At 33.4% G+C, this 14099-nt stretch overlaps 1 protein-coding gene across 5 annotated transcripts in view; it reads right to left on the bottom strand.

Moving 5' to 3' along the window:
- Nucleotides 1–1354: 1354 nt before the first annotated feature.
- The window catches only part of LOC138333065 (zwei Ig domain protein zig-8-like), a 139939-nt gene continuing 127194 nt past the window's right edge, over nucleotides 1355–14099 (bottom strand). For 3 of the 5 annotated variants that reach the window (XM_069281180.1, XM_069281178.1, XM_069281183.1), the window contains 3 exons: nucleotides 8262–8321; nucleotides 7753–7785; nucleotides 1355–4272 (listed from right to left, as the gene is read on the bottom strand). In XM_069281180.1, coding sequence (XP_069137281.1) covers nucleotides 4148–4272; nucleotides 7753–7785; nucleotides 8262–8321 — 218 coding nt within the window. In that variant the 3' untranslated portion in view covers nucleotides 1355–4147. The remainder of the gene's footprint in view (nucleotides 4273–7752; nucleotides 7786–8261; nucleotides 8322–14099) is intronic. The other 2 variants (XM_069281181.1, XM_069281182.1) reach the window with 2 other exon arrangements.

Raw genomic sequence — 14099 nt, 5'->3', positions numbered from 1 at the left:
AAAGAAGACTGGCCAGTTTACGGATCGTGGGGATAGTAAAGAAGACTGGCCAGTTTACGACATTTTAAAACTTGATGACTATCAGTTAACAGTACTTGTATACAACTGCGAACACGTTTTGATGAAACTAAATGCTGTATTTTCATTATAATATTTCGATACTATCAAAGTTTCCTGAACTATACATTTCCATAGTACAAACATTTATTATCAATGCAATATAATTCGCTAATATCTAATTGATCTGTTTAAATTTAGACAAGTTTAGACAATTAATCAGAACTGATTTATGTTTAAATAACACTTAAAATTATCATTTCGAAGTAAATCATTTTGATAACAGGCAAGCAGAAAAAAGACAAAAAGAAATCTTTCCAATATTGAGTTATTTTACTTACAACTTTACCAAAATTAAAACAAAACATCTATGTTTCTATGAAAAACTTAAAACCCACACATATTCTTTTCGCAATGAAAAAATGAAAAAATGTCTTTTTATGTATTGTTAAATTGTTGTTTCAAAGGTAAAAACAATCGTCAATTTCCATTTTTGAGCGATCCACAATTTTAATAATATTCTGAAAAAAATCTAGCTAGCAAAGAATCATTTTCATGATGTCATCCTTCCTTTGTTATGTTGTATTGAACATATTAGGATGAGTTGTTTTACCGATAGACTTAGATGGCACGTTTCACTAGCTGTGTTGTTACGTTTGTTTCTACACTGTTTAGTGTAGTAGAGATTGAGTTTTACTAGGTATCATAAAGCGACACAGAATATCCGAATCGGCCTTAGAATAACATGTTATGAAGATAGATTGCTGTCTTTAGCAGAAAGAAAAGATTTATTTTATTGGAAATATGACTAATAGCGTAGTTAGAATTACAAACGCTTGGCTGTTCAAATTGAGTAATTCAAATGCTGAGATGATTGCCTCTAATTTTGTAATTGCGTTCGGAAACTTTGAAATGATATATGCTTTGTGTCTGGCAAATCCAACAAAATTCATTAGAATAAACAAAACTGGTACGCTCAAATACGTGTTACTAATGTCATTCGAGGCAGAATGCATATATCGAAAGCCGCTTCAGTAATCTTAGATAATTATAAACCAAGCGAAATAATCCACACATTGACATGTGTTCATTATAATAGATTGGCTAATTACGATAAAGCTATGGAGTATGCACGAGAGTAATAATGGTTTGCTATTGGGAACATTTTCACTGCGATTTTATAATTATGCTTCTGGACAAATCATGTTAATTCTACCATATTTTAAACAATACCAAATCTTTAGTACTCACTTAAAACAAACAGAATGTCACGATAAATGATAAAAATTAACAAGAATAAATTATATGGGACAGACCCGTTTTATTGCAAATAATGACGAATGGAATGAATTTACTAACATAAAACATACACTCGATTTACACATCGAAAACCCCAGTTTTGGGTTTATGCACACCCAGTGAAATCTGGGTATTGTTTTACTCAACATATCCTTACTTCCGGAAATGACTTAACGAAAACTGCTCAAATGATACTGATACATATGTATAAGAAAGTCCGATAGCTGATTTTTTTTCAATTCAATACTGCATATTAACGAAGTATTATCAGATAATGTTGATATTCATAGTTGTTAATATTCAAACAAATGATTTAAAAGTCTTGAAATATATGCTGGTTCATTCAACGAAATTGACACAGACAGACGTGAACCAATGGTCACGAAATAGTCTGAACTTATCGCTTAGTCAATCAAATTATGACAGTATCAAATGTTACGTCGTTTTTGATTGGTTAAGTATAACATTACATCAAAGACTGATTCCTGATCGTGAAGAGAGATAATATAAGTAATTTAGAAATATGCTCATCTCTGCTAATGTTTCAGTTACTTTCAAATTGTCATTGACATTCTTGAGTCGTAAATAGGCAAATAATGCTGTTTAACATGTATTCCATGCCTATTTACATAGAGTCAACCAATTCATTTTTCTAAATTTGCATGGGTATTTTTCATCAAATATGATTTAAGATGCTTGAATTACTGATTTTCTCAAATGTGAATTACTATACCTGAGTATTTAAAAACACTATGCAAAAGAGTTTTGACGGCTTAGAAATGTTTGATATCCAACCTTGAGTAATATATGATAGCATCATAAACATAAAATGGCTAGATTAAAAAAAAAAACGAATGACCTATTTCAATTAAAGCATGCTTAAAATAACATTTTATCGGCTCTGTATTTGCTTTAAACACATATCTTTCAGATCCGAAACGTTTTATCGATATTCGAAAATTTCTTAAACGTAAACTCATTTAAAATCAGACAAGTAGCATACGCTTAACAATGGCGTAATAACATAGTATCATATTGCACTTTCATCATTATGTATAATCCTTTATAACATAAAACACAGCTCATTATTATAGTTTTATGAACAGAATCAACCGTCTACACCCATATCTAACCTCAAAACATCTCATGGCTTCAGAAGGTTTCCGCTCTTTTTGTCATAGTACACATTATACTGTTTGTCCTTGCAAATTGCTTCTTGTGACTTGTACCAGTTGTTTACCTAACGACTATCAACATCACGAGTGTGTACTGGAATCTAGGGACGCGACGCTATGATATGTCTAGGCGACCCGCCAAGGTACTGTTATGCTATATATTATATGCTCGTCAAATGTTAAGTTGTTGGATTCGGCATAACAGAGATCTTTTTGTATCAAAAGTAACATAATTAATGCCATGTGCCTTGCGGTGACAGCTGCTGTCATGTAATACGGAGAAGCAATCAAACGAAATATTCAATAAATGTCCTCTCAATTCGAACATTTTACAGAGTAAAAATTAAATATCTTATATATATATATATAATATACAATATGTATTTATGCATTTTTGAAATTAATTTATATCAAATACACTCTCTCCATCTAGTCACATTACTTAATCACATTGTTCTGGTTTTAAATATGTACAAGATATGTGTTATAAACTGCACTCATACCGGTATTGACATCATCATGGAGCTCGATGATGGCCACATAATTCGAACCCAGGCTATAATGATCAGTCGAGGATTGTGAGTTATGCTTAACACGACAATGTGACGATGATGTGGTAACGATTCACATATGACATTCGACAGAGTTTGATCTAGCATTACTATAGTAACAAATATATGTACAAAATATCTCTTCAGCGCTTCTGTAGCTATGTACACGCAGTTTGTGGTTGCATAATAGTGTGTTTTGCGATCCAAAACACTCTTTGTACAATAACTGGAGGTTTCTGCTTTCCTGAATAGCTGTTATTGCAACACTCGACACCATTCTAACTACAGCGGTTAACACCAACTAAGCTTCGTTCTCAAGTGTTTTTATTTATAAATATGACGTAACGTTGTCTTTCTCGAGTTCAAATCGTTATTATACAATCATAGAGATTATATCACGGCAATCACTATGTCACACATCACCTGTATCCAATGTTTGTTGTTTACAGAAACAATAGATAATATTTCATGTCCAGTTGAAATTCACACAATGCGATGGTCATAGTGAAAGAATGGAGAAATCAATGTCGTCTCCTTATACAAAATGAAATTAAACATGATCTCGTTGCATGTTAATCCTGTTTTCGTATTCCATTTAAACACCGTAGCTAACTCTAGCCATATAGCAGAAATGCTTAGCTTTAGACGACAGAACCGTTCTGTGTAAATTTGATGTAGGTTTTAACATCATAAATGGTCATCCTAATTCTGGGCGAACACACGGTGTAATGACGATTGGCAGACACTACCATTACAAGGTCAAACACAACCAACTATGATCACTGGTTCAAAGGCGTCAGTCTTTAGTATCTATGCCGAGTTCCTCTTAGCGAAAACCTCCAGGTAGCTAAGGACATCCTTCAATGATACGATGACAGGAGACGGATACAGGTCAAATAAACATTTTTGAAGTAAACATCGTGCGCGGCATCCGGTGTGTACTACCAGAAGTTTATATTGCTCTCTGCCTTTAAAAGTACCTTATGAGGTATTTTGTAGTACAGTTATGTAGCGTATTTCTGATTTCATAACAACAATAGTTAATAAATACGTACACATTGTATGTCACCTCGTCACAAGGGACGAAATTGTTAACAAAATTATCAATATCGATGTTTTACACAAAGTTCTCGAACTCGCTGAAGACCCGCTTGTCCGATCCATTCTGCTTGTACTCCTCGAAACTGTGTCTGAAAAAAATTGAAGGCCAATATTATTTTTCAGAATGTCTCAAAAATGCATGCGATTCAAAATTGCAGCAATTTAAAAAAGGTTTGTCGATTCAGTTCTTATAATGCAAACCAACATTCATTTGTAAATGTTGACGTTTCCTACGTAATTTAATCATGACATATATTTGAAAGAATTTCCTTTTCATTCCTGAATACGCGAAGTTAATCCTTGCGAATGAAATAAATAGAAAGTCGCGAAAGAAAGTTTATTCACATGAAGTGAGTTTATCAAACATAATTGATAAATCAAATTAATATAATTATCTCGATTATAATCGATATGATATATAGGATACAATCGTGTTTTAAAGGAGTTTCTTCTACTCTACAGGAAAGATGGTGGTGACAAAGTAAATATTATTGTGCTACAAATGGTGAAACACTTAACACACTCCGCTCCCAAAGATAAATGACCTTTTGGCCTAGTTGGTGATTTGGAACATGCTTTAGTTATTTTTTCAAAATTGCTGACATTATGCGTGGAAGATATTTGTCCAAAGCACATCTAAACTATGAAAGTCAAACAATGTCCCGCGCTTGACTTTGAAGTCTTCTGATCATTTAGGCCTTTCCACGCTGGGGCGTATCACTACTCCATTCTTTACTTCAGTAACGTAGGCAAGCGCTCACAAGGGCCATGCTAACAGGGTAGTTCACAAATCTATTGATGTACTTGTCTGGTACTTAACGAGAGAATGCAGGTCAACCTAGCCAAAAGCTTGACACTAGTACTCTACATGGAGTATAGTCTTTATAAAGGACACGTGACAGTAGCCATAAAGCAGGGCACGTCACACATAAAAAAAAATCTACTCGTGATCAATAATCAACAAATATAACCGTCGGATCCGAACCTACTAACACACGGGCTAAAGCACGTGTACATATGTTCATCGTGATCAAACTTATTAATGCTGTCTGTTGTCATTTCTACCAAAGCAAAATCAAAAGAAGAAAGGAAAAGAAGTCATGCCCAAAGACACGTGTAAAATGCAATGCGCTAATTATAAACAGGATGCAGATATTACAAACCAAACGGTGCCAACAACAAACACACAAACGTGATGTTATAAATTTTTGTTTTGTGAGTTCGTTCTTTCTATATATATTCTCATCTTTTTGTGTTTTAAAACAGGGTTATTACAGTAGTTGGTTAAACGAGCATATTAGTTATGTAATATGTTGTACGGTTTATTTTGGTAATTAGTAAACTATTATATCGTTAACTATTCTAACGTTAAATATGATTCATAAAAGTAATATTGTATGTTTTCTTTACGTGTATTGTCGCTAAGTCTTTGACGGAACTTTGCATATAATATGGTTTTGTTTGACATGATTTCAATTCAGGAATTTACTAAGTATCCCGAAGTCGTCATTGTTTGGATGGTATAAATGCCTGGGAAAACTCCAAGACAAATATCAGTAGTGAAAATATGCTTACAGAACTCCGTCCTTCTGAGAACAACAATGCTTCCCAATATCAAATCTATTCCATCATTCCATCACTCTTACCCATTGGAATTTATTCACAAAATTACACAAATTATATTTCTTAATTTGTTTAGGCGTTTTTCTCTCTTATGTTAGATATTTTAGATACTTGGTAGAGGTGATCGACCAAAACTGATTTAAATTGCTTGACAATGCTATCGAGTAACGACTTCAAACATCTAATTATTTCATTGTATGGATAAATATTACTTTGGTAAGATTAAGAAAACAAATTATAAAATTATATTTTAAAACCGAATTTATTCGTTATCAAGTACATGTATATATATCTTAATAGAACGGTGTTATTTCGGTCGATCGACTTAATATATTTAAAAGATATGTAAGTTAAAAGACATTTTCCTGAATTGATAAATAAGCTATATTAATTCGTATGCTATCTAACCATTGTTATCGTGGCATATTGAATCGTTTCTTATATTAACAGAAATGATATGATTACATCACAAACTGTAAATAGACCAATGAATCAACGTTTAAAATCTATTTAGATTGTACGAACTTAGCAGATAAGATTGTCCATTTATTTTGCTTTGAATGATGATCCTTATGAAGTGACGCGACTGCAATGAAAGTACGATTTCATCCCTTGCCCAAATGAGATTTTATTTCCCTTAATGAAAATCAGATTCAAAACAACGTGATTAAATAGAATGCGTCTTGTTTAACCCTGTCATAAACTTAACAGATATGTGATTGCCATATTAAAATTGCAATTCTGAATTCAACATGTCTTACAATATGAGTTGTTATTTATTATGATGCAAAAGACATTGCGGGAAGCATTCGGGTACCTGTTTGGGGGATACAATCATGTGTTTATAATCGATACATATTCCTTATAATATTAACGCCATGGATTATTTGTTTGTTTCTATAAAAACTGATATTTCCCCATACTTAATCCTTTGTAATAGAAACATAACTAGTTTAGAGAAAATCGATTCTTTGGTAAAATTCTATTACAAGCGAAAACGCTTCTAAATCCTTATTTGCAAGAGATCAAGCTGATAGTGAAAATGGGATAAATTACTGGAATGTAATTTTCAACAAATTGGGCGTGGGCTTATGTCATCAGCACTGGAGTTCATGGGTACAACACAGAAACCAATGATTTCGGAAATGTGATTTCGTGGTATTATGATCGGATCTTTGACTACCGTAATTGCGTGCTATTTGCACTTTTATTGTAGAACTCCAGCCATGTGAATGTCCACATACAAACATAACCAATGTGAACGAGATGTTTGATATTGAAGATCCCTGTCGTAATGCATTCTTTGAATTGTGTGACGTATGATTTTTATTTTTATTTACGGAACAGACGACTTATAAGATACCGTATCACCTTTCTATTGGTATATATTATATCCAATACGTAGCTTAGTTTTTTTTCACGACGAAACAGATATATACTTAATTCTTATCATCATAAATCAACCACAATTACATGTAAAATGAAAACCGAATATCGGCGAACCGTATGCACCTATCGTAAGTAACGTGCTTTAAGACACAGAAATGAGCAAATCCGGCAACGAATCACATTGGCTTCATGGGGGAATATGTCATTCATTTAATCGACAAACTGTTGCCATATTATATTTCCTTAAATATTTAAATATAACTGTCATTTTGTATTATCAAATTTTGCAAGGCTGACAAAAATACGGTTCTAATATTTGTAATATGTAAATATAACATCGTGTATAGAAGATATTTGGTATCGCCGTTTAGAGATTGTTTGTGAGTAACCTGCAGGTATTTTGTTATTATCAATATATATATCTGTAAGAAGTAGCCTACATGTATACAGTTTGAAAACTACCACAATTCCCGTGCAGTTAGTAATACATAGTGTTATATTTCACACAGCACGGTCAATCAAGCCTTGCTACGCTACCGGAACCGGAAATAGCTTACCCTTTTCTCTTTTAGTTGGGTCTTTGTCCGGCGCTAATAATTCAAAATAAAACAATCTTATATTAAACAAATGCAAAAAATAGCTGAAAATGGTACACAAAAATACATGAATGAATTATAAAGTTTGATTCGTGTTTTGTCAAAGATTAAATGTAATTACATGTACATCTTCTTTAATATGTTTTTTTTTCCAATATTCAATAAGTGTGAAGTGTGCAAGAAGGATTATTAACATATAAAGTAGAAAGAGAATCGAAGGAATAAAACGGAGAATAAAACAAAAAAAAATATATTGTTAAATGTTCGGCATTGATGCAGGCTGGACGTGAAGGGAAGAAGAAAAAATCTGGTATAGAGAGAAAGGGTGAGTGACAAACGATGAAAGCAACAATATCAACGTGAGGATACAATCACAGTACTGTATATACGTTAAGAAATGATAAAAAATACATCAGAAGCAACTAAAATGGAGGGGGATGGAAAAAGTTAATCTAAGTGCGCATGTCTACCTTTTCTGTTCGGATCTCTCCGATTTTTTCCTGCATCGCGCACTAACTTCATTTCTTCACCTACACGAAAATCACAAGGCGATCTTATAAGACGCATTTAAAAAAATGCAAAGTTCAATTGATCATCCAGGTTTAGAAAAAAATATTTGAAGAAACTTTATTTTGTCGTAAAATGTACAATAATTTTGGCAGACATGCTTAATATTGATATAAAATGTACTCATATAAGTAAAAAGTAGGATGGTTTCTTTTTCATCTAGCGGATTAATTTAGGCATTATTTGAAACTTATTTATAAAAACATAGTATCGAGTACCTGAAATCAAAGCAATGGTGAATGTAATAATTAATTTGGAATTGAACTCTCCAAAACTATACAGAAAACCTATATAAAAGTAGAAGTACTTTAAAACATTTAATGATTTCTGCATAAAATGTGACAATAGTTCAAGGATATTCTATATCGGTAAATGAGAACAATAAAACAAAAAAATAAAAAAATAAACCGTTAACATCCAGGGACGTGCCGGGGTCCGCGACGTTCCTACTTCAGAGTAGATATACTAAATGAGGTGGCAGATCAAGCTTAAAATGCACACTCAGAGGACAATCGTGATTTTGGATAATGATTATGTAAAGCAGTGAATAAATAGTACCAGAAACACCATTTAAAGGGCAGAATGTAATGCAGTATAGAAATCAAGCCTTTTAACCTATACCAAGCCAGCAGATGGAGAGAAAGTGTAGAAACACCAGAAAAAAGTTGAATATGAGTATAGAACAATTGATCAACGTTATAAGGAAATAAAGTGTTGATGGGAACAGAAGACCATCCAAAGAAGGGCTAATTCCTTACAAACCGTTACCGTTACTTTGACCAATGATAGTAGAGTATAAGTCAATACTGGCAAAATGTCTGACCGATCAATCGAAAGAAAGGGAATGTGCTATGTTTCTGTTTCAGAAAAAGAAATGAATCCATGAAAATTACCGATAACAAATATGGTATCAGAACATCAAGAGCACAAAGTCTATGATGGAATTTGATATACAAGTATGTTATTACTACTAAGAGATAGTAATATTTGCAATGAAAACGTCTGTGTCCGTAACAACATACACAATCATAATATTATATCATATGCTGTATAACAAAGTAACATGCAGGTGTTGGTTGTCTTTAATAAAAGATATTGAAATTTTATTTCTTACTTTGATGTCTGCTTACAACAAGGAACAATGCAAAGGGGAAAAAGCGGAAATGTATTTCAGATATGAACCCAAACAAGACACGTCCGAACGTGTTGATATTGGATTTGATGTGTCTTCATTGTCTCAATGGATGCTGTTAGTACCCATATTGGTGTCTAGAACATGACGTTTGGACACTCAAGGACACGCTAATGTTCTCCTGTACAATTGTATGGGTGAGGGATAGGAGAAGACTGAGAATGCAAACGAGTGAATTGACACATAGGCCTTCTTAATTAGAAAACATTGCCAAAAGAAAGAATATTTAATGACACAAAGGAGCGAAACATTGAACCGATCGTGAGAACTGACCATAAATATACGTCCACTACTCTTATAAGGTTTCCATCATGCTATATCTGTCTCTGAAAGAACCTAATGTATAGAAGCTGACATGTCGACGTACACAAATTCCCATCAACACGTGGACAAAGATAGACAGATATAGGCGGTTTATCGCTACTATTTGGGTCAGTAGAAAGACATCTGAAGATCCAGTGTTATCTTAATATTCAGTCATTATTAAACGGAAATGAAAAACATGTTTTATAGAACACTGGTACATGTAACTTCGGTTCAGAAATGAATTGATTGCACCGTGGTAGACAAAAAATTGATTTACGTCGAAACCATAAATAGTTCTCGAATAGACACGTTATATAACGAAACATGTTATTTCCTCGATCATTTACTAGTTAGAAATCGTTCGTGTTTTTTTGTTGTTGTTTTTAGCCTTTCCGCCTTGTCGACTTTTCTGTAAGATTATCAGAGAACAATCTACTTGACCAACATGGATTCGATGAATCTGTATTAAGCAATAAATGAATAATAGACCAACGGGCAGCAATAGCGTTCAAGATATTTCTAATCCAAATGCTTTTTGCACCACATCCAAGTGGTATTAATACTGCCAATGTTAGAACTACATGTAACTAGGGCAATGTACGTGGAGCACGTAGACAAAATGGTGAAAAAGACAATTAAATCGTATATAGGAACAACTTTCGTTTTCCAATAGAAAAACCTGATTGAATAGATGAAATTGTAACACCATACTGGACAGCACATATTTTAAAATGCTTAATAATAATGCAGATTTAGTAGAGCTATTTAATTCTTAACTATCTACTAAACCTTTTAAATAAAACAAAAAAACAGAAGCATAATATTTTGAAATCTACAAGGTGCTTTATAACATTTAAATTGAAGAACTATCGAAACAATGAAATAAAACAGAATGTTGGTGGAAAATTACTAGTAAAGAAAAAAATCCGAATCCAGCTAAACGACGGATTTCAGAGCCCGGGGTGCACATACGATCCATTCACACATTTTAAGGAAACGCACAACGCTTAATAGAGCACCTGCGTAAAATCGGCAGCCTGTTAATGACTTACACAAGACCACATCATTGAATAATTTCAACACTGAAACGATACACAAAGCTCCTCCATTTCATTTTCTTGATGGTTAAGTGATATTCCCGTGAAAATATCGACCAAGACTTCGACATTCTTGGAAAGACGTAAGTGGTTTTGACAATGCTCAAAAGACACTTGAGTACAATGAATGCGACTGTTTACCAAAAGTATTGCTTGGTTTGAATTCAATGTGTCAATATTGTCTGCAGATTCTCGGAATATTACCACCGTGTTTTACAATGCATAGAATAACGCCATTAAGGTAGTATGTATCTGCTAAGGAGAGGCATACTTCATCGTCTACTGATGACTCGAAATTAAAGAGAAAAACATGTTAGTAATGATAGTACATTCTAATAAAACTGGCCCTTTTTCCATTCAACAAGATTACGATATATACATCACTTCCATTTTCCTTAAATTTGACATCTTATTTCGACAACAGAGTAAAGTATTGTTTTTTTATCGTGATAGTTCTAATATGATTAACCTTTAGAGGCTCTCATTATCAAATATTCCAGTTTCCCACCCTGTGTAGTATTAAGGAACTGTGCACTTTAAGAATAATTTCGAATGCTGTATAAGGGGTACGTTCGTCATAAATAGCCCTGAATATAATGTGCGCTTCATAATAGCTTCATTGTAGCATTTTCGCTTAGCTAACATGCTGAAAACTACTATTTTATAAACATTCATGATGAAAAGGATGTAACAATCATCTGAATTTTTTATTTATAATATATTAAGTAAAAATGGATGGAACAGATAAGATATTGAGTGGTCATCATAAGGAAAACATTTAAATAAAACAGTGTGATTATAGGGAATCATAGTAATTACGTGAATATACAGAGTCGGAATTATACTAATCATATCTAGACATAGTATATAATGTATTGTTACATCCGATGTGATATTCCCGCTTATTTATAAAACAAGGATAATCATACATGTTAAATATTTCCACACTTATTTACACTATACTTGTTTCTAAGAAGGTGCGTGGTATATTAGATGTTCGTGGTATTTTATTGACTATTGCACCTTATCATTATATTCCTTACCATAAATTAATTTTAGGATGGCTGTGCTCATCTGCTGGTACTTATTAAAGTATACGAATGTGTGTATATATATGAAGGTCATATATCTGCAGCACGATTCAAATTCACTTGGCCACAAGATGAAAAAATACTTTGTGCTACTCTGTCCTTTAACACATTGTCTAAATGAAGAAAGACTGTCCGAAACACCTGCGGTGTCCATAATATAGTGACCTTGGAACTGGCGGATGATTTTGACGTGCAGACAGAATAATAGACCCGTTATTGCCCGCATCGCCCAGATAGAATAGATACATTTTATACATTCGGAGCCTTTTCTTCCTGAAGATTTTTACATTGTTCAGACCTTGATATTGGCATACTTATATCCTTAGCCTCGTTCCAGAAAAATTGAAGTCGAGTCTCACGGATTGTATTGCAAATTGAAGTCAAATGTGCCATCTCATTTCAAATTCAATAAAATTTTATTTCAATTAAATTGAAAAGGGATTGAACAACAGCAATGCATATGCAAGTTATATGTCTGCCATCTCATCACTTCATGAATCGTAATTATTCACAAATTGTGTTGTGGTGGCAATGTGTTGTTATGTAAATTCACATGTTTGGTTTTTTTTCCTCCTTCGCTACGTAGATTTAGATACATCATGGATCGCTTAGATGGTTACATGTACTATAGAGAAGGAATGTACAAACAAACTAAAACGTTCCGAATAGTTTTACTCTTACTATGACAACAACGGAGAGAAATGGGTATAGTCTGCTTCGTGATGTACTTAGCGTTGTCTGCGTAACGTCGTTAGTAGGAGTTATAACAGCAGTCTCCCAATCGTACCCTATGTTGGAATGTGTGCAAGCAGATTTTATCGAATTGCACGAAAATGTATCCCCGCCCTAAAAGATAATGTACTCACATCTGTATCGGCATTTATGAAAGTCATTTATAACGTCGATAACGAAAAAAACGCTCCTTCTTCTTATAATCCCTATTCCATGAAGGTCGCTTACATACGTCGACGGAAATAAATATGACATAAAGGAACGGTTGATGCGATCCCGTCTTGGCAATGAAAAGGCTACAGAATATGTATGTTAGCACTGCTGTGAAAAAAATTTATATAGTATGGAAAGGTTGCTTATTTATAACGACACTTGATCAAGATTAACGCTGCAAACGTGCCTCGAAACTTGACAATTAATATTGTATTTCTGCCGGAACATTGTATAACAAATTAACTGCTGGCTGATGCTGACTGTTCTGCTAGTAATACAGGTTTTATCTTTTTATTACATATGACATACAGGTGGCCTAAACAATACACAAACTATTTGAACGTCAGCTGCAGCTACAAAACGTACAATATGTTTTATAAATGTCTTCTGAAAGCTTACACAAAGAGATGGGTTTATCTTTACAGTATACCATCAAGGAGCGACACCACACTTAAGGAATACATGTCATGACCTATTCCCACATGTTTTCTTCGGCAGGTCATTAAGCTCTATTGAGTTTTTATCCTGGTATGAAACATTTGTCATGGTATACCCCCCATGGAATGTTTCCTTAGACACAGAAATCTTCTAATTAACTCCATTCTCGAGTACTTTATAAGCTATATGAAATTATGAATCAGCAATCATTTCGTTGCATGGCGGTATGTCGAAGAATAAAAACAGTAAAATTTACAGTCAAACTTATTAACGGTTAACATAAATACACCATGTTGGCATGTACTAATAATTATAATAGGAAGTTGTAGAAATAGAATGTATTTTTTACAAAGAAAAACATAAACTGCAATTGCATTTGAAAGAAAAAATATCTAGAGAGATTCTTTCGTATTGCAAAACCATAACACCCAATGATAACCATGAAACAGTGTATGACTATAGACTTATACCGTCTAGTGTTGTAAGGAGTAATAACACGCCTTGTCTATTCTAATGATCTCGGTATAGCTTCGGTCAGTGCAAAACGTTCACAAGACTCTGATTTGTCATCGCAAATTATGCATTCGATCGGTAAAATCATTCGTTATTTCAGACTTCTATGAAAACAGACTTCGCTGATGTGTTATAGGCTATCACGACTTGTTATCCTTC

This window comes from Argopecten irradians, chromosome 10 (assembly GCF_041381155.1).
Source record: "Argopecten irradians isolate NY chromosome 10, Ai_NY, whole genome shotgun sequence".
Classification (NCBI taxonomy): Eukaryota; Metazoa; Mollusca; class Bivalvia; order Pectinida; family Pectinidae; genus Argopecten; species Argopecten irradians.
The sequence above is the reverse complement of the archived record's forward strand: the minus strand, read 5'-3'. Positions and strand labels throughout refer to the sequence as shown.